Raw genomic sequence first — 20,997 nt, forward strand, 5'->3', positions numbered from 1 at the left:
AATAAGCTAAGGGAATGCAATACAATAGAGCAGATAAGAGGTAGATATATAAGGAGCAAAATAAGTGTAAGAAATGTAAATCGAAAGTTCGTCCAAAGCCGAAAGGCACGGACTAAAAATAAATAATAATAATAAATTGGAACATTCAGATCTGTGAAACGTGTTTTAAAATTTTCATTGGCTACAAAATATTCTTGAATGGTCATACTTAAAACGTTTAATGACTCATATTAATTACACTCATTTGCAAATGAATCATATATAAAAGCTCGATATAAAGGATAAAAGATAATTAAAAAAATATACTAATATATTGGTAAAACGCAAATGATTTTTGCGGACGGGACGATCGCAGTGCGTGTGTGATATTTGTATACGCTTTGTTTATGAGCTATTAGTTATTAATTATTTTTGGAAGCAAAGGATTAGCGGAAATACTAATGAGACAGCTGTGGATATGCTGTAATGAATTTTAATGAGTAGACAGGTGTAATGTTTAATCTACGATTTTTCTTAGAAAACGTCGTGCAGGATGATCTACGCCTTCAAATGTCATAATTTTCTGTACGACTTGCACGAGGTAAATTGCTGCCCATATCTCTGTGCACACCGGTGCTTAGGCTGACCTATTTTCAGTTATGTAAGGAGATTTTCTCGCAAACAGGGATATTTCGGCTAATTTTTAATTGTTGATAACTAAAAACAAAACTGAAAACACAATTTTTTTATTCTTGATTTTCATCTTATTATAGCTTCAAAAGTCACCCCTTAAACTGTTTTACACCTGTAGCCGAACATAATATATATGTCGGAGATGAAAGGACCTTCCTTTGGAATTCTTGGAAAAATCCCCAATACTTTAGTTTTCATAATTTAATCCGATTATAAATTGTCCAAGATTTGTGATAATGAGCTTGGGCTCGAAGTGACAACTAGTCTCCGAACGTAGCCGCGGTCACGGGATGAACGTTTCACCTAACAAAGGTATGCAATAATTTTGTATAGCTCTCCTTAAAAAGAAATAGTTGTAGCGGCACTCGACAGTAAACATTCCAACGGTTTCTGTCCCATGGCTCGTGTCACGTAAACTTGAGAATTAGATGATAAAACAAGAAGATTGAGCCGTAACACAATTATTAACTTTGTTTTTTTTTATTAAACTTTATTTTTCACTTAATATTTACATTTGAGTATACACTGATCAAGTACGCGACTGGTCTGAGGGTAGAAACCGGTAAAGATATGTTGACTATTCTAAGGATAAGAATAAGTGATGTTTTACTGACGATATCGTGTCTGAGGAAAGCTAGGGGTGGGTGTGTCTAAGGACACGGGACCATCGCATTTGTTGATGACAATTTTGGTTAGGAAAGTGAGGGCAGTAAACACCGCTTCCGTTTGGATAATAAGGAGGTTGGTGGACTAGGAAGGGTTTTAGCCGCCTTCGAGAGAAAGTTGCTAACGGAAGATACCAAACGGAAGATACTTGATTGATCTGAAGGACCTGAACTATGAAAATGCCAAGACCCATGGTGGGCCCTTAAGACTATTGAGGATACGCGCCAAGGATGTGCCGATATCTGGCTGCCATCTTTCCCGCAGTGTGTGGCGTGGTCTCTGATGTGGATTGATGTTACACTCGCCACACACAGACCCTATTTTTCGGACAAGATGATTACCATATGTTGATGCATCTTCACAGTACATGTTCAGCTAGCCTGAGGACCCGCTATAAATCTTAGGATTTTGTTAACTAAGGAAGATACGGGAAATCAGCTTTTCTCACGAACAACGCTTCCCGCTAACAACTTTCTCTCAGTTTCCTGTTGAGTGCCGAAGCGTGCAGACGTGTGTCTAGTGCTCTGTGACGCCGTGATCTAGTGTCGCCCATCCGCCGATAATGAATCGAAATAGACATAATCCAAGCGTTTCCTATCTTATTAGTGAAAAATTCCAACGTTCCTAATCTCTACCCGAATCATAGCCTCATAGCCTCTCAACTAGTTATTCAACATGAATTAACTAGCTCGATGATGGCCCAAGAATCGCGACCAGGCTCTCTTGAGCAAAACCATAATTGCACCGCGCTACCTCCTCCGTGGCAAAAGAGCAATATATTCCTCCATACTATTGACACCAAAAATATTAAAAAGCCTAAACTAGAAACAGCTAAAACAAACGCAAACGCCAATCAGAACGAGTAATCAATAAGCTGTGTAACCACGTACAATAGATACTCAATACTAGAATCCACAAACGACTCCATGGACGTTGCAGATTCACCAACAAATCAACATACGCAAAAAAATTGCCTTCCCCCACCTATATTTGCTGATGAAGTCATCGATATACAAACAACGGTAAAGTCCATTGAGAAAGAAATCAGTAAAGAGAAATACAAGCGAAAAATAAATAATAACCAAGTCAAAATTCTGCTCGCTAACCCAGACTCATATAGAAAGATAATAAAACTATTAAAAACCTTGAATGCTAGCTATCACGCCTACCAACTTAAACAAGAAAGACCTTTTCGAGTGGTACTACGTAACATCTACCACTCGACTAACTTAGACGAACTGAAGTTCGAACTCCTTAAACTTGGTCATGAAGTAATTAACATCAGCAATATAAGACATAGAATCTCAAAAAACCCGCTATCCTTATTCTTCATCGACTTAAAACAAAAACCTAATGACAAATTCAATCAACTCGGTAGTAAAAATCGAACCTCCTTTAATAAAAAAAGAAATAGTGCAATGTAAAAGGTGCCAAAGGTACGGTCACACGCAGAAACACTGCAATCATAATTTCCGCTGCGTTAAATGTGCAAGTACATACCCCACTGATCAGTGCACTAAATCAACAGAAATCCCAGCGAAGTGCATCCACTGTCCAGGAGACCATCCTGCTAACTACAAAGGTTGCTCAGCCTACAAAACCTTATACATAAATAAGTATCCTAAACTCAGAGCCAAAGAGACAGCCAATCAAATACCCAGTCCTCCAAAATTCACTACTACTTCAATCTCCTAGGCCCAAGCAGTACAAGGAAATCAAAATAATCCATAGGGACCATTCTCAAAATAGTGTTCCCAATTCACAAAACACAGACAACTTCTATAGACTCGAGAAATTAACAGAAAAACAATCAGAACAAATAAATAACTTACTATCATTATTAACACTCATCATGGATAAAATAATACGCCTCGACGCAAAATAAAACCAAGACGCATAGCTCTTTGGAATGCCAACGGTCTAGCTCAACACAAATTCGAACTAGAATTCTTCCTAAAACAACAGCATATCGACGTAATGCTCATATCTGAAACCCACTTCACCGACAAAAACTATCTGAGAACAAACGGTTATAACTTCTACCATACCCAACATCCCAGTGGAAAGGCCCATGGCGGCACCGGAATCATTATCAAATCCAGCATTAAGCATTGCAAGCTTCCATCATTCCGGAAAGACTACCTCCAAGCTACAAACGTAGCAATAGAAGACTGCCATGGTACAATCACCACTTCAGCAGTATATTGCCCTCCCAGACACTCCATTGCTAAAGAAGACTTTGATAGCTCGATGCTCTGGGCAATAGGTTCATAGCTGAAAGAGACTATAACGCCAAACATACCCAATGGGGCAGCAGACTTGTCACAGTAAGAGGCAAAAATCTCTTGAAGAGCATAATCACCAACAATCTCAACTACCTCACCACATATGAACCCACATACTGGCCCACTGACACTAACAAAATACCTGATTTACTCGACTTCTTCATAACTAAGAATATCTCGCCAAGATATGTCTAAATCAACTCCTCGGCGGATCTCTCTTCTGACCATTCCCCCGTTATAGCAACAGTCAGTTCAACAATTATCGAGAATCCACCTAATGGCTTTATTCATAACCAACTCACCAACTGGCAGCTCTTTAGAGAAGTCTTTAATCACTCAACTTCAGCCAACCTGTTTGCTAAACACTTATCTAACGTATTTAAACTCCATTCCTCCAAAATTGCCGCGGATATTACTGAATACCTGCACTCTCCCTTCCAAATGTCTCCTCCTATTGAACCCTTCACTTCTGTAGAAATTATAGAATTAATCCGTCGCCTAAATCCCAGGAAAGCATCGGAGCATGACCAAATATGCAATAAAGCAATCCCATAAAAGGGATTGCACTCATCACATCAATGTTTAATGCAATTCTTTGCTTTGAATACTATACTAAGGCCTGGAAAATATCACTGATTACTCTCATCCCTAAACCCGGAAAACCAATATATGAAACTAGCTCCTATCGCCCAATTAGTCTTTTACCTACTTTGTCAAAACTATTCGAGAAAATGCTAACAAATCGACTCCTTCCACTCCTAGAGGATTTGAAAACACTGCCAGATCATCAATTCGGTTTTCGGAAACAACATTCTACACTAGAGCAAATCCATCGCACAACACACAATATCAACCAAATCCTAGAAAAGAAAAAATATTCCTCAGCGGTATTCCTTGACATTCAATAGGTATTCGACAAGGTATGGCATAAAGGGCTTCTATACAAACTTAAAAAAATCCTACTACACATCTACTACTCCATCCTAAAGTCCTACCTGACCAAAAAACAATTCATGGTTAAATACTTAGAGGCCACTACCACAACATCCCCAATAGAAGCTGGCATACCTCAAGGTAGTGTCCTCGGACCCCTGCTGTTCTCCATCTACACTGCCGATTTACCAATATCAACAGAGATAGCTACAGCAACATTTGCTGACGACACAGCGCTATTAGCTTCCCACGCAAACACGATAAATGTTTCATCCACTCTCCAGCGATGTCTCGACTCTATGGAAAAGTGGTTTCATAAACGGGGCTTTAAAATTAATGAAGAAAAATCCACACATGTAACCTTCATTCTGCGAAAACAAACTTGCCCTCAGGTCACCATTAATAATATAACAATTCCTAACAAGGACTCAGTCAAATACCTGGGCATGACTCTGGACAGGAGATTAACATGGAAACAACACATCACAGACAAATCGAAGCAACTCAAGGGTAAACATAACAAATTTTATTGGCTCACTGGTCGACGCTCCAACCTAAGCACGCAGAACAAAATTACCCTCTATAAGACCGTAATAAAACCTGTCTAGACCTACGGAATCCAACTATGGGAAAGAACAAGTAATTCCAACATTGAAATACTTCAACGCTTCCAATCGAAAACGCTAAGATCCCTAATAAATGCACCCTGGTATGTCACCAACGAAGCAACACATCGCGACCTCAAGATACCCACAGTCAAAGAAGAAATAACAAAATATAGCAATAGATATAGCAAAAGAGTTAACAAACATCAAAACCCCCTAATTACTAAATTGCTTAGTACGTCGAACCAGATACTCAGGCTAAAAAAATACTACCCGTTAGACCTAAGCACAAGATTTAACTAGATATTTATATTAAGTAATATTTACTTATTTATAATACTTATTTATAATTATACTTATCTATAATAAGTATTAAATTATTATAAATAATTAGTCATGTCACTGCGCCACGCCAGAGAAAATTACTTAAAATTCTCAATGCGAGAACTGATTGTAAAATACTAGTAAATAAAAAAAAAACTTTCTGTCGTGAGGTCTCATTAGCGAGTTACATAGCGTCTTTATGCTCGGTGAAGATTCTATGTTTTAACAAAGAGTTAGTTCAGTAATACTTGTACCGTAAAGAAGCAAGTTGAGTACAACTTAGACTTTGGAAGAAAGCGCATTTTGTTATCCCGTTGACCGCGGATTCGTTATTAAACCTAGGATCATTGTCATTAGTATCTCGAGTATCTAATTACCAGGGCTACTTGTCAAATTCTGTAATAATCATATTTGTACTAGTAAGTATCTTCTCTATTGCATAACAACAATGTCTAATCCAAATGAAGATTCGTTGCACGCCCCTAACCCTAATCGTAATGTGAACCCGACATATATATATATATTTACAATAACATAAGATAGGTTGGTTTAAGGTTTATCTAAGTATAGATAAAGAACTATAGAATAAGGACGATAATGTAAAAAACAGATCTTTTGTATTCTCCAAGGGAAAGCAATAAAGCATTACTATTTATACTATTTAATACTCTATTACTATACTATTTAAGTTTCTCCTTAACAGTTTTTTTCTCTTACCAAATTCGGGATACAAAATATAACCTATCCCAATTGCATGATATACCCTGTATAATCACTGTATCTTGCTTTGTAAAGATAAAATGTAGTGCTCAATCAGCAGCGAAATTTAAACAAATGTTCGCAAGTATGTAAAAATATTTAAGTTGCAAAATCATATCTTGATTTGGTGGCGTATTCTGGATAGAAGTTTAAAATTAATTAGTAAAGATACTAACCTAAGTGCAAAATGCTTGCTGAAAGTAATGCCGTCCATGGCAATCGTCCCCAGTGTATGCTTTCTGCTCCCGAAAAGTAAAGAGCCAAACAAATTGGCCATAACAACGCCGCATTACACAACCCAATAAGAGAAAAGAATAAAGACATTTGACCAAATGTTGTTTCTCCTATGACTTTCTTAAACAGCACCTAGTTTAACATTATATTTCCTTCCTCATATGTTACACCGAATTATTTTCAGCGTTTAAAATGTATATTGTCAAATTATAAATTAGATGTAACTGATATTGTCCAAAATCATCGATCTCTTAGTATTAACTTTTACCTTGTAAACTGCCGAACCAGCTGCTGCCGATGTTGCCAGAACAACGCCACCTAAAGTTGGACTTCCAGTAATGCCATCCATGTACGCTAAAAGTGCAATTCCAGTATTGCATAAAATCACTGCTACTATCTGCAATATTCATAATTGTCACATAACAATTTCATCAATATCGTTAGTTTTATTAGGCAATTAATAGTTACAGATTGCAGACAGTTTTTATGAAAACATCTACTAACCCTTACTCCAACAAATTGTTCATGAAGGATCACCCATGATAACAAATATACACATGATACGTTGGTTGCGAAAAGTGCCATTACATCGGTAGCTAGTAGTATCCTGAGCGAATAAATATACATATAGTTTGTAACTACCCAGAGACCACAAAAAAGACTACATCTGATCAAAAAACGACCACCGGTAAATCCTTTGTCGCGGAAACCTCGTAAACTCTCTGCAATTATTTCAGATGGAGTATTACATTTGATTCTTGCAGATTGGCAAAGGAAGTAAACTGGGAAGTAAAGAATTTCCCAATTCGTACAAAACCAGGTTGTGAAGAATGGAGCATTGTATGAAGCTGTCTGAAAAGATATAGATAAAAATTTCATGGTATCGTCGTATCGAAAAAATTAGTTACAATAATTCCTAAAATGCTAGAAAATAAATGCGGAACCAATATTTGTATACTATAATTATCATTTTATTTATACTTTACTCAAAAAGTATGTATTGCAATTCACAAACATTTTCTGCCAATTTATAATATAGTACGAAATGTAATATGGTAATATGGTACTAACCCACCCAACATTTTTGTTTATTTCTGAATACTCGTAGATCTATACAAGAAAATATACTCGTACATTTTACGTACGTACAGTAGTAACATATGCAGATATAAATTCTATATCAGATCGGATAAACAACCAAATATGTATAGATTTAATTGATGAGCAATTGAAAAAACATACTATTTGCATTATATAAAAAAAAAATTGGATTTTTAGCAGGGCATTGTACCCACTGTACCCAATAAGACTGTACAAAATTATTTTTGTTCAGAGAATATAAAAACTCTGGACTCGGTCGTAAGGTTACCAAATCTGAATATTTATTTTTCTTTTTTTAATTTGGATGTATTTTACAATCAATTCTCATTGACAATTATAAGTAAATTATTTTGGCGTGTACTATAACGTGAATAATAAGTGATTATCGTATGTTTAATTCTAGCTGAATCTAATGTTTAAATCTAGAAGGTAATGCCCCTTTAGCCTGCGGATCTGATCCGTCGTGTCAAGTAATTGAGTGACTAGTGGGTTTTCGTGGATGTTAATTCTTATGTTATATCTATTACTGAATTTGGATATTTATTCTTTAACTGTAGGTATCTTAAGACCGCGATGTATTGTTTAGTTGGTAACATACCAAGGTGAATCTATTAAGGATCTTAGAGTTTTTGATTGGAATCGTTGAAGAATTTCTATGTTAGAATTATTCGCTGTTCCCCATAGTTGGATCCCACAGTTCCAAACAGGTTTTAATATGGCATTATATAGCATTATCTCACTCTGCACGCTTAAGTTGGAACGTCTGCCAATGAGCCAGTAGAATTTTTTAAATTTTAATTTAAGTTGCTTGGATTTATCTAAGATGTGTCGTTTCTGTTAAGAAATGTTAAATTGGTATGATCGCTAGTTACTACAGGCTAAGTTGGTACGACTTCTAGCGACGCTCTTTTGTCTTAGAAGTCGACCATATGTTAATTGACTGAGAGTATCCTGCGTGGTAAGACATGTTGTACGAGGCGGAGAAATATATTGAGATTAAAATCGAATCTGTGTGAATCGATTAATTATCAACCCCAAACCTACATTAATTAACGGGTTATAGGCCCAGAGCAATAAACTGTGACAATAAGGAGAATTATTTTTTGAGTTTTTTGTTTCTCCTGAGATTATCCGAGAAGAGACCACGCCATGGTCGACCAGGAGTTAATGGGTGATATGGATAAGGATATGAACCCGATCCTGAGAAAAGACAATTATGAATATTGGAAGACGATGACGGAAGCCTCGTTGGTTTTCCTGGACTGCTGGGATGCAGTAGAACCAGGATTTATGGCAACAGAAACGTTGAGACCAGACTGCATGAAAATGGACAACAAAGCACATGCGTACGTTTTCCGGCATGTTCGCCCCGAGTATCTCGGGGATATCAGCACCTTGAAAACAGCGAAGGAATGCTGGAAAGCACTGGAAGATATCCATGGGAGATCCACATCGATGGACATTGTTTTATGCATGCTGGAACTGGGAACTATCGAGAAGACCCCCAGCATGGATATCTCCGCGTATTGCGGAAGGATACAGGATCTCTGTGATAAATTGTCCAGCGTAGGTATAAAGATTGAGGACCACGTTATGGCATGTTTCCTTTTGGCAGGCCTCGTGGCGGATCCAAATTACGCGACTTACCTCAGAACAACAAGGATCGATAAGGATCTAACCGCGAGAGTCGTGAAATCCGACCTTCTGCTTGAAGAAAGAAGGATCGACGCGGCTGCGGATTCGGCCGAGAAAAACAACGCAATGGGGACCAGGAAACAATGGAGGCCCAAGCCTCAACAGAACAAAGATGGCGCGAGGCCAAGGCACAGAGACCCAAAAGATCAGAAGTGCTACAAGTGTGGCAAACAGGGCCACATTTTATACCAGTGCCAAGAGGAGAAGGGAGATAAGGAGGAGGAAAACCAAGGAGAGAAACGGAGACAAGAAGACAGCAAGAAGGAGAGAGAATCAGAAGACAAATCGAGATCCAAGGGAGTTATCTCTACGTTAGCCTTATCGTCCATCAGTCACATGGAAAGAGATAGGATCAGCTACCTTGACTCGGGTGCCTCGAATCACATGACTCCGGACAGACATCGATTCATGGACCTCGCGCCTGCAACTGGACAGATCAGGATTGGTAAGGGATACCTGGAGGTTAAAGGAAAAGGAACAATCGTTGTGAAAATGGCTAAGTCCTGTGGCGGTTGGACCCTATCTTTGTCAAACGCTCTATGGGTGCCTGAGTTAGATGTGAATCTAATCTCGATCAGGCAATTGGCAATGAAGGGATTCACCACAGTGTTTACAAGGGAGGAAGCCGTTGGAACACATGATGATGGAGATGTTGTATTCAACTCAAAGATAGGGGACAATGTGTACTACCTAGAGACAATACCATCTGAAAGATACGTAGCAAACGTCTCCATGGAAAACGATCAGGAGGAGCCTCGGGAGAATGACGAAGACATTGAAGTCATTGAGGCAAAGGCCTACAAGAGCACCGCATCGTGGCACGAGAGATTGGGCCACTTACATGGGAATGCGATGAGAAAAATTCCTGTAAGTAGCGTGAAGGAGGACTCGAGGAAATCTGAGGAACTATGTGGAGTCTGCGTGAAAGGAAAAATGACAAAAGTGCCATTTCCGAGGACAGCTCACTACATGTGTAAATGCCCTTTAGAGATCGTTCACACGACGTCAGCGGCAGAGCTCAATGCAAGTTATTAGGTGGAGGTAATTACTTCGTGAATTTCATTGATGATTTCTCTGAAATGATGAGTTTCCTGTACGTTAGAATCATCAGCAGGAAGAACGAAGTACTTAAATGCTTCAAGGAATACCAGGTGGAAGTGGAGACTCTACACCAGTCCAAAATAAGTGCCCCCCAAACTGACAATGGAGGTGAGTATACAGAAGAAAATTTTGAAAGTTACCTGAAGGAGAAAGGTATTTTACACAGGTAGACCGTCACTAGGAACCCGGAGCAAAATGGGGTTTCCGAAAGAGCAAATAGGACCCTGGTCGAGATGGCTAGGTGTTTACTCATCCAATCAGGGCTGCCTGACTACCTATGGGGAGAAGCTGTGAACACTGCGTGTCATATAAGGAACCTATGCCCATCCGCTGCTATTGGAGACAGGATTCCATTGAAATTATGGAAAAGTAAGGGATGCCACATCCAAGGGGAGATCAACAGACTGAAAGTATTTGGATGCAGAGTCTGGTATCTGAAAAGCCCAAGCGGAGGAAAATTCAATAGCAGGGCAGCTAAGGGGTATTTGTAGGTTATGATCGACAGGTGAAGGGCTATAGGATCTACCTGCCGAAAACTAAGAAAGTGATAATATCTTGTCACGTCAGGTTCGAAAAGAATGTGTCCCCCTACAAGAACGCCAAGGAGTAACATAAAGAGAAAATTCTCTGAGTGAATATGGGACGTAGAAGATTTTGAACTTGGAAGGTAAGGTGACCAAGTTGACGTTGAAACTCAAAGTGACGGTGGAAACGATGAAGGGGAGAGTGATTATTTCATGGACAGTTTAACTAATGAGAATAATCAGGAGAAGGTTGTGAGTGTACCGACTGTGCCCAGGAGGTCAGCAAGACTGCGTAAACCAAAGACGTGTGACAGTTGTGCTCAGTTTGCAAAACTCAAAGTCTGTGTGTGTCTGTGAATGTGTACGAAGCCCTGAAGGGGCCAGATGCTCAAAAGTGGATCGAGGCAATAATGAAGGAGTTAGACAACCTAGCGAATAAAGATGTGTGGGACATAGTGAAAAGACCTTTGAACAAAAATGTTATTGACTCTAAGTGGGTACTTGTTGTGAAAAGGAATCCTCATAGGTATAAGGCTAGACTTGTAGCACAGGGATTTTGGCAGAGGCCTGGAGTAGATTATTCAGAGACTTTCAGTCCAATAGTAAAGCGCAGAACTCTAAGAATTCTGGTTGCTCTGTGTGCAGAAAATGGGTGGGATTACGAGCACATTGATGTGGAGTATGCATATCTCAACAGTTCTATAGATGACGATATATACATGGAGCAACCAGAATTCTTTAAAGTTCCCGGAAAAGACAGGACTCGATGCGTGTGCAAACTTAAAAAGAGCCTGTATGGACTGAAGCAAGCTGGGAGCATGTGGTTTAGGCATATAAATAGTATTTTGAGAGGTATGAATCTGAACCCATGTATGAGTGATCCGTGTGTGTATGTGAATGTACTCAAAGATCTGATAGCAGCTATTTATGTGGATGACATTATTGCGTTTGGAACAAAGACTGCGATTGGCGTGTTCAAAACTAGAATTATGGAGAAATTAAATGTAAGGATGATAGGGACTGACACTCAATTTCTGTCCATTCACTTGAGTAAGCCAAACAGTACTACTGTTGTATTTGATCAATCTGTACAGATAGGGCAAATGCTGAATCTGTTTGACATTGCTCATGAGGTTAGAGTGTCAACACCGCTAGCTAAGGAGTGTGAGGCCGGTTTTGACATTAAGTGTAATGAACCGTTCGATAATAAGTTGTATGAACAGACTGTGAGGCATATAATATATATCGCCACTGTAAGTCGTCCTGATGTCGCGTGTGCAATAGGAAAGTTAAGCCAAAGATGCGCAAATCTGACTGTATCTGGTTGGAAAGCAGTGAGGCGGATTTTTAAGTACCTGTTGAAGAGCAAAGACTTGGAGCTAGTGTACCAAAGGACAGGACAACCTTTGAAGGTGTTTTGTGACTCAGACTTTATGGGCTGTTCGGTAGATAGGAAATCTAGAAGCGGTTATATTTTCATACTCCCTGGTGGTGCAATATCTTGGTTGTCCAGGAAACAACCAATTATAGCTCAATCGACATGCGAAGCAGAATTTGTAGCAATGCAAGAAGCAGCAGAGGAGACTGTGTGGATATCGTTACTGTTAAGGGAGTTGGGCCAATTGTCATATTGCTCTCATCCATGCAAAATTTTCTGTAAAACATCGGAGCTATTTCATGGTCCAAAGATGAAGTAGTTGCCGAGAGTTCTAAGCACGTTCAAGTGCGTTATTTTTATGTTAAGAATTGCGTGTCGAAGAGATTATACCCATAGACCTAGTCCCGAAAATGTTACTGACATTCTTACCAAAGGTTTAAATAGAGTTAAGACTCAAATTTTTATCAAAGCTATGGGGCTTGTAGAAACTACGATCAAAGGGGAGTGTTAAGAAATATTAAGTTGGTATGATCGCTAGTTACTACAAGCTAAGTTGTTACGACTTCTAGCGACGCTCTTTCGTCTTAAAAGTCGACCAGATGTTAATTGACTGAGTGTATCCTGTGTGATAAGACGTGTTGTACGAGGCGGAGAAATATATTAAGATTAAAATCGAATCTGTGTGAATCTATTAATTATCAATCTCGAACCTACATTAATTAACAGTTCCCATGTCATTCTTCTGTCCAGAATCATGCCCAGATATCTGACTGAATCTTTGTTTGGAATTAGAACATTATTTATGGTCACCTGTGGGCAGGATTATTTTCGTAGCGTGAAGGTTGTATGACTGGATTTATTTTCATTTATTTGTAGAATTAGCGCCATTTGTGGAACCACTTTTCCATAGAGTCGAGACCTCGGTGGAGAGTAGAGGAAGCAATTATTGGGTCTGAGTGGGATACTAATAAAACTGTATCATCAGCAAATGTCGCTGTGGTTATGTCTGTTAAAGTTGGTAAATCGGCAATGTAGATGGTGAACAGCAGAGATCCGTGGACACTGCCTTGGGGTATGCCAGCTTCTATTGGAAATGTTGCGGTTATAGCGTCTAAGTATTTAATCATAAACAGCCTATTGGTTAGATATGATTTTAGGATGTAGTAGTAGGTGTGTGGTAGGATTTTTCTTTACTTTGAACAAAAGTCCTTCATGCCACACTTTGTCGAATGTCGAATGTCCAGGAATACTGCTGATTTTATGAGTTAAGAGATAAATTTGCTCTATCGTAGAATGTTGCTTCCGAAAACCGAATTGATGATCTGGCGTTGTTTTCGAATCCTCTAAGAATGGTAGGAGTCGTTTCGTTAACATCTTCTCAAATAGTTTGGACAAAGAAGGTAGAAGACTAATTGGGCGATAAGAGCTAGTTTCATATATTGGTTTTCCAGGTTTAAGGGTAAGAGTAATTAATGATACTTTCCAAGACTTAGGATAGTATTCAAGGCGAAGAATTGCATTAAAAATTGATGTGATGAGTACAATCCCTTTTATGGGAAACTCTTTAATAGCTTTATTATTTATCAGATCATGCCCCGATGCTTTCCTGGGATTTAGACGATGGATTAATTCTTTAACTTCCAGAGATGAGAAAGGCTCAATAGGAGGAGACATTTGGAAGAGTAAGTGCAAGTATTCAATTATTTCCGCTGCTATAGTGGAGGAATACGGTTTGGAAACATCAGTTAAGTGGCTTGCAAACAAGTTGGCTTTTTGTATAAGGCTACGCGCCCATCCTCTTTGCGGACAGCGAATTGGAGGGATTATTTGCGGAGGACGAGTGAGTTTCCTGGATGTCTTCCATAATGAGTAGTCGGAATTAGCTGTGGGGGACAGATTAGCAAGATATTTTTGAAAACAGTCATTTTTGTAATTTTTGAGGATTTTGGTTAGTTTCCTTGTTGCGTTATTTCGCTTACGCTTGTTGTCGGTAGTTCTATGACTTTGTCATACTCCTCTAAGTCCTACGTTTCCTACGACTTTTATAATTATGTAATAGGGGTATTCATGTTTATTGACATTATTTAGGGTGACCTTAGTGAGGGTGGAAGAACGGATCGCGTTTATTATGCTGGTGTTTAAATATTCCGTGGCTGCTTCTATATCTTCATTTGTTTTTAAGGATATTGAGGCTGATGTTGAATGATTGAATACCTTCCTAAAGAGCTACCAGTTTGTGAGTTGATTGTAAGTAAAGCCATTAGATTGATTTTCGATAATTGTTGAGTTAATTGTTGCTATGACGGGTGAATGATCTGAAGAGAGTTCCACAGAAGAGTTGATTTGGACATATCTTGGCGAGATGCTTTCAGTTATAAAAAAATCTAATAAATCAGGTAGTTTGTTAGTGTTAGTGGGTCAGTAAGTGGGTTCGTTTGTACTGAGGCATTACGTCAATTTCTTGTTGTTTTAAGAAGAATTCTAGTTCATATTTATGCTGAGCTAGACCGTTGGCATTCCAAAGAGCTATGCGCATTGGTTTCATTTTACGTCGGAGCGTGTTAGTAAGCAATGATAGCAAGTTATTGATTTGCTCTGTTTGTTTCACGATTAATTTTTCAAGCCTATTGAAGTTATCCGTGTTTTGTGAACTGGAAACACTATTTTTAAATGATCACTATAGATTTTCGGTCTGCTTTGATTTTCTTGAACTACCTGTGCATAGGAGGTTGGAGGAGTAGTGAATTTTTGTGGAATAAGTACTTGCTTGGTTAGGTCCTTAATTCTGGGTTTAGGGTACTTATTTTTGTACAAGGCCTTATAGACTGTGCAACCTTTATAGTTAGCAGGATGCTCTCCTTGACAGAAGATGCGGGAGTTTCTGAAGATTTAGTGCACTGATCTGTAGAGTGAAGACCTGCACATTTAACGCAGCGGTAATTGTGGTTGCATTATTTCTGTGTGTGGCCGTACCTTTGGCACCTTTTATATTGAACTATCTCTTTTTTTATAAAAGGTGGTTCAATTTTTACTACAGAATTCTTTAAACGATTGATGTTATAGACTTCTTTATTATTTGGCTTTTGCTTTAAATCAATAAAGAATAAGGATGGCGGGATTTTTGTGATACTATGCCTTATATTGCTAATGTTGGTTACTTTATAGCTATGATTTAAGAGTTCAAACTTCAATTCATCTAAGATAGCTGAGTGGTGGATGTTGAGAAGTGCCACACAAAAAGGTTTTTCTTGTTTCAATTGACATGTGTGAAAATTTGCCTTCAGGGTTTTTAGTAACTTCGTTAGTTTTCTATAGGAATCTGGATTCGCCGGAAAAATTTTTACTTGATTATTTTTTATTTTAAGTTTGTAATCCTCTTTGTTAACATCTTTCTCGATAGACTTTATCATTGTTTCTTCTTTTTACGTATGTTGATTTGTTGATGTTTCAACTACGTCCATAGAATCGTCTGTAGTTTCTAATATTACGAATTTGTTATAAGTGGTAACATGAATTATAGATATAATAGAAAATGTGTGGGCAGATTTAGCCAGACGTAGTTATGGTCAGACGAGGATGCGCCAACCGCTAGTAGCTCAACTGACAAGCAATACACCATACCTAAAACAACAGCACAAGAAATTAGAAACATAATCGAAAAAACAAAAAACAATAAAGCACCAGGAATCGACCTAATCAATGGTAAAATCTTGAAAAACCTTCCTCCAAAAGCGATACGACTAATGACAATAATATACAATGCAATACTAAGAATCCAATACTATCCTAAACTATGGAAACTAGCACAGATCATAATGCTACCTAAACCAGGCAAAGACCCACACTAAGCAGCATCTTACAGACCAATATCGCTACTTCCTGTGTTTTCAAAAATCCTAGAAAAAATAATATACGTCCGCCTAAAACCAATAATAGAGAAGGAAAAATTAATACCAGATCACCAATTTGGATTCAGAAACAAACACTCCATGATACAGCAAATGCACAGACTCATTAATGCAATAATACTAGCATTAGAAAACAAACAATACTGTACAGCCCTCTTTATGGACATCGAGAAAGCATTTGACAAAATAAACCACGAAAGCCTGCTACAAACAATCAGAAAACAATTCCTGGAGTAAATATACCAATTAATAAAATCCTACTTAAGCAGCAGAACATTCGTAATAAAAATCAAGGACACATACTCTGAAGTTAAAGACATCAAGGCTGGGGTTCCGCAAGGAAGCGTCCTAGGACCAATACTATACACATTATACACGGCCAACATACCAACATCTACCAATAGCAAAATACTGACATTCGCAGACGATACAGCTATACTAGTCAGGCACACTAGCCCAGAAACAGCAGTCACATTACTACAAGAACACACCACAAAAATAGAAAAGTGGCTGCAAGCTAAACAAATAAAAGCAAACCCCAACAAATGCAACCATATCACATTCACATTGCGAAAACAGACACCACCAAACATCCTACTGAACGGCACGCACATAACACAAACAAGACAAGTCAAATACCTAGGACTCCACATAGATACACAACTCACATGGAAACAGCATATTAAATCAATAACAGACAAAATACAGACAACAAGGAGACAAATGCACTGGCTAACAAGTCGAAAATCCAAACTAAGCATAGAAAATAAGTTAAAAATATACAAAACAATCATAAAACCAATCTGGACATACGGAATACCACTATGGGAGACAGCAGCAATGAGCCATATAAACAACATAGAGACATTACAAGCAAAAATTCTTAGAACAATAGTAAACGCCCCATGGTACGTTAAAAATGAGGATATTCGGAAGGACCTGGGAATACCAACGGTCAAGGAGGAGATTAGCAGATGCGCGGAAAAGTACAGAGAAAGAATAGCAACACACCCAAACCGGCTGGCTGCGGAAACGATCAACACAAGCATAGAAAGAAGACTGAAAAGGAAACACCCAGCAGATCTCACAAAGGATATAACCTAACAAACACGAAGATGGTACCCCACTGGGGGTAACCATCCACATGCTATGTATATTTAAGCTATAATATTTTACCAAATGTCCTACTGGACAAATTGTAAAATTTAAAGAAATAATAAAAAAAAAAATGTTGGACCGTTTGTGGAGAGAAGCGATCACAAAGAAGCGCGCCAACGAGAGTCGTAAATTCCCGTTACGATTTACTAATTGACGCCACGAAATGATCGATCCCCTATTTCGGTTAGAATAATAGAGATGATTGAATTGATGCTAATACTTCGTTAACAAATTAAAATATGCACTTTATTTCTAACAACTTCAAATACGACAAGTTTGCGAATGTATCGCGTGTACAAAGATTTGTGATCGCAAATTAAGATGTTGACGGGTCAAGAAAGTAAAGCAATTCAAACTTCTGTGACGATAATGCCTCGGAAGAAAACTGGTGTGTCTAAGGGCACGAGATAAGCGGATTCGTTGATGACAATTTTTCGTTAGAAAAAGGACATCTCTGCTAATTGGTTAAGCTAAAAGATTGGTGAATGTACTAGCCGCACCCTAGAGAAAGTTGCTAGTGGGAGGCATCATACGTGAGAAACCGGATTTCTCGTACTTTCCCGGAGTGGACAATAAATTTAAGGAATACTCCAAATTAAAAAGACATTTGTTTGTTCTGAAGGACCTTAACTAAAAAACTGTAGAGATATATGGTGGGTCCTTAAGCTTATTGAGTGTATGCAATAAAGATTTTTAGACATCTGGCGGCCATCTTATCCGAGGGACAGAGTCCGTTTTGTGTAGCAGGCCACGGGACATAACACTTAGATCATTCAGATCACTTCGTTCAGTTCAGTCAGTCAGTTCAGTTCGATCAGTATCGACATCGCGTGAACTCGACGTGCGTCACGTTACGTAGTCCGACCTAAAACGACGCGCACTAGTCATCTAAATAAACACTGTTGAAGTTAAACACCGAGTGCTTCAAAACACCCTACACGTCCTCCACCTCAGCAGTTTGAGACAGTAGAAAAACTAAAATCAAAAAATTGTTGAAGAAAAATTACAAATCAATATCGAAACGTTTCGTTGAAGTTCTACAGCTAAATGATGAAATTATAAAATTACAAAAATGAAATTCATAGTTAGTTATTTATTCATAATAGTGTTACACCGCGATTTCTCAACGGAGTTAGAATCGGAGTTAAGAAGTAACTTTTTATGTGCAATAATAGAACATTTTTTGAAATTTTAACGAAAATGTGAATCCTTCAGACATTCTAAAGATCATGACGGTATTTATTGACTAAAAGAACCGACAAGTTCATCATTGTCTACTTTTAAAGGAAGTTATTTCACTTACACTAATTTTAAGAAATTGTAGCCGCTGTAACATCAACCAAATCTCAATCCACAACAGAGACCAGGTCACACACTGAGGGCAAGATGGCATCCAGATGTCTACGCATCCTTACTGCGTACCCTCAATAGTCTTAAGGACCCACCAATAAATCGTGGCATTTTCATAGTTAAGGTCCTTTAGACCAAAAACAAGCATCTTCTATTTTCAGTGCTCTTTACATTTTTGTTTACTAGGGGAAGATACGGGAAAGTTAGTTTTCTCACATTCGGTATTTTCCGTTAGCAATTTTCTCTCAAGGACGGCTAAGTCCCTTCCTAGTCTACCAGGGTTCTTGTGCTCCAATCAAAAGCAATGTCTATCGCCCTCACTTTCCTAACCAAAATTGTCCTTAACGAATCAGCTCATCTCGTGGCCTCAGACACACCTACCCCTAGCTTTCCTCCGCCACAACATCGTCACTAAACATTACTCAGTCTCTATCTTTAGAATAGTCGACACCTTTTTACCGAGTTTCTACCCTTAGACCGGTCGCGTACTTAACGTATCAGTGTAACTAGGTTTTACATAAGTTGTTGGAGTGAATTGTGATTTATGTGTGTTAATTCAGTGTGTATTCCATTGTGATTGCTGAATTCATAATAAAATTTAATAAAAGCAAAATTGATAGTTGTGTTACGACTCAGCTATTTTATTTTATCACCCAACCCTGAAGTTTACATGACACCGCACTCGACAGTAAACTTTCCAACGGTTTCTGTCTAGTGGTTCGCTACACAAAGACTCTCCAACCACCAACACAGAAATTAACCAATTAACAGCAACGTCCATTTCCCTCACTTTCCGAATGAAGGCTTTCCTCAACGAATCCGATGATCTCGTATCCTTAGACAGACCCCATCATAGTTTTCCTCTGCAGCATCATCGTGACGGAAAGTCAGTCGTTAGACGCCTGTCCGAGTCTATAGTTGGTAGTTAGCAGTAATAATTGATTCGAGTTTCTTGACATCTTAAGCAATCAGCGTCCGTATTTGTATCGTGCGTCGAAACGCATCGACCAGAAGTCGAACTTGTAATCGCGAATCGTGAACCGCTAATAGTAATCGCGAGTCCTATGCGTAGTTTACACATAGGGTATGTATTAATAAATATATATTGTTAAATATATTCAAGTGCTTCTTCCGCACCTATCTCGGCCTATTCACCTCAAAATTTTACAATTTCCCTCCCCATGTTGCAATAATCTGATACACACATACTTTAATCACATCCTGATGATCTCTCGGATTGGATTCTTACTTTTATCTCATTACTTCGTGTCAAATTGCTTTTAGTGAAGCTACTACTTTCTTTCTGCCGTAAATCGTAATTAAATATCCGGAATCATAAAAGTTTTGTTCTCTATATATATTAGAATACTTATTATATAGATATATATATCTTTTTTATTTATTTATTTGTTATTTATAATATATATAATACTATTCAGAATAGTTTCTCAATCGTTGTCTTCATCTGAGACATTAAATATTTATTCATCCAAAGAATCTATCAAACACTTCAATAATATTACTTTAACACTAAACCTACCAGTGCTGGTGAAATTGATCATTTTCAAATTTCTACACAAATTTAACCATATTTAAACGTTATCGTATCGCTTCATAATTCTGACCTCCTAAAACATGCATACAATATATTTTTCGGCATTTACTTCTAGTTTGCTTTCTTTTTCTAAGAAATAATTGTATTCTGTCTTGCCTACCGGGGGCGATCAATTTGACCGGTCGATAAAATATTTTATTTACTCTTAAAATAAATGCGATCAGTACAAATAAAGAGGCTATCTTAAAGTCAAAGATGACAAACAAAATCAGTAATAACAAATAATAACAACTGTTACGCCCGTAATCTTGTCATAAACCATAATCCATCCCTTGATCAAGATGGCCACCTGGTATCAAAACATACCAACTCAGGCCCATAATAATCCTAAGGAATCGCCATAAAATTTAGCATTTTTTACAGTCAATTATTACAAATATTTTAAAAGTGAAGAGATTTTTAGGGTTATTCTTCATTCCAATAAAACACAGGAAAAACGGTTTTTTCCCATGTTTAACGGACAATTCCACCCTCGAGCAACCGTTACACGCGTGTAAAGTTTTTCGTCTGTAACGTATAATATCAAAACATTATAAGCTCAGAATATACGGTTCGTTGAAAATAATTAAAAATATTATGAAGTTTAGTGTATAACAAAAAAAATTATTTTATTTTAAGAACAAAATGATAGCACACTTTGTTAATATGTTTAGAAATTGCTCAGTAGTTTATGATCTATCAACGAGTAA

The 20,997-nt window shown here is 38.0% G+C and overlaps 1 protein-coding gene across 7 annotated transcripts in view; it reads right to left on the reverse strand.

Annotated features, from left to right (window-relative positions):
- The window catches only part of LOC122573117 (putative thiamine transporter SLC35F3), a 60,124-nt gene that overhangs the window by 22,874 nt on the left and 16,253 nt on the right, over positions 1-20,997 (reverse strand). For all 7 annotated transcript variants that reach the window (XM_043739083.1, XM_043739082.1, XM_043739084.1 and 4 more), the window contains exons 5-7: positions 6,983-7,330; positions 6,747-6,875; positions 6,421-6,610 (exon numbers count right to left, since the gene is read on the reverse strand). In XM_043739083.1, coding sequence (XP_043595018.1) covers positions 6,421-6,610; positions 6,747-6,875; positions 6,983-7,330 — 667 coding nt within the window. The remainder of the gene's footprint in view (positions 1-6,420; positions 6,611-6,746; positions 6,876-6,982; positions 7,331-20,997) is intronic.

Source organism: Bombus pyrosoma, linkage group LG11 (genome assembly GCF_014825855.1).
Source record: "Bombus pyrosoma isolate SC7728 linkage group LG11, ASM1482585v1, whole genome shotgun sequence".
Classification (NCBI taxonomy): Eukaryota; Metazoa; Arthropoda; class Insecta; order Hymenoptera; family Apidae; genus Bombus; species Bombus pyrosoma.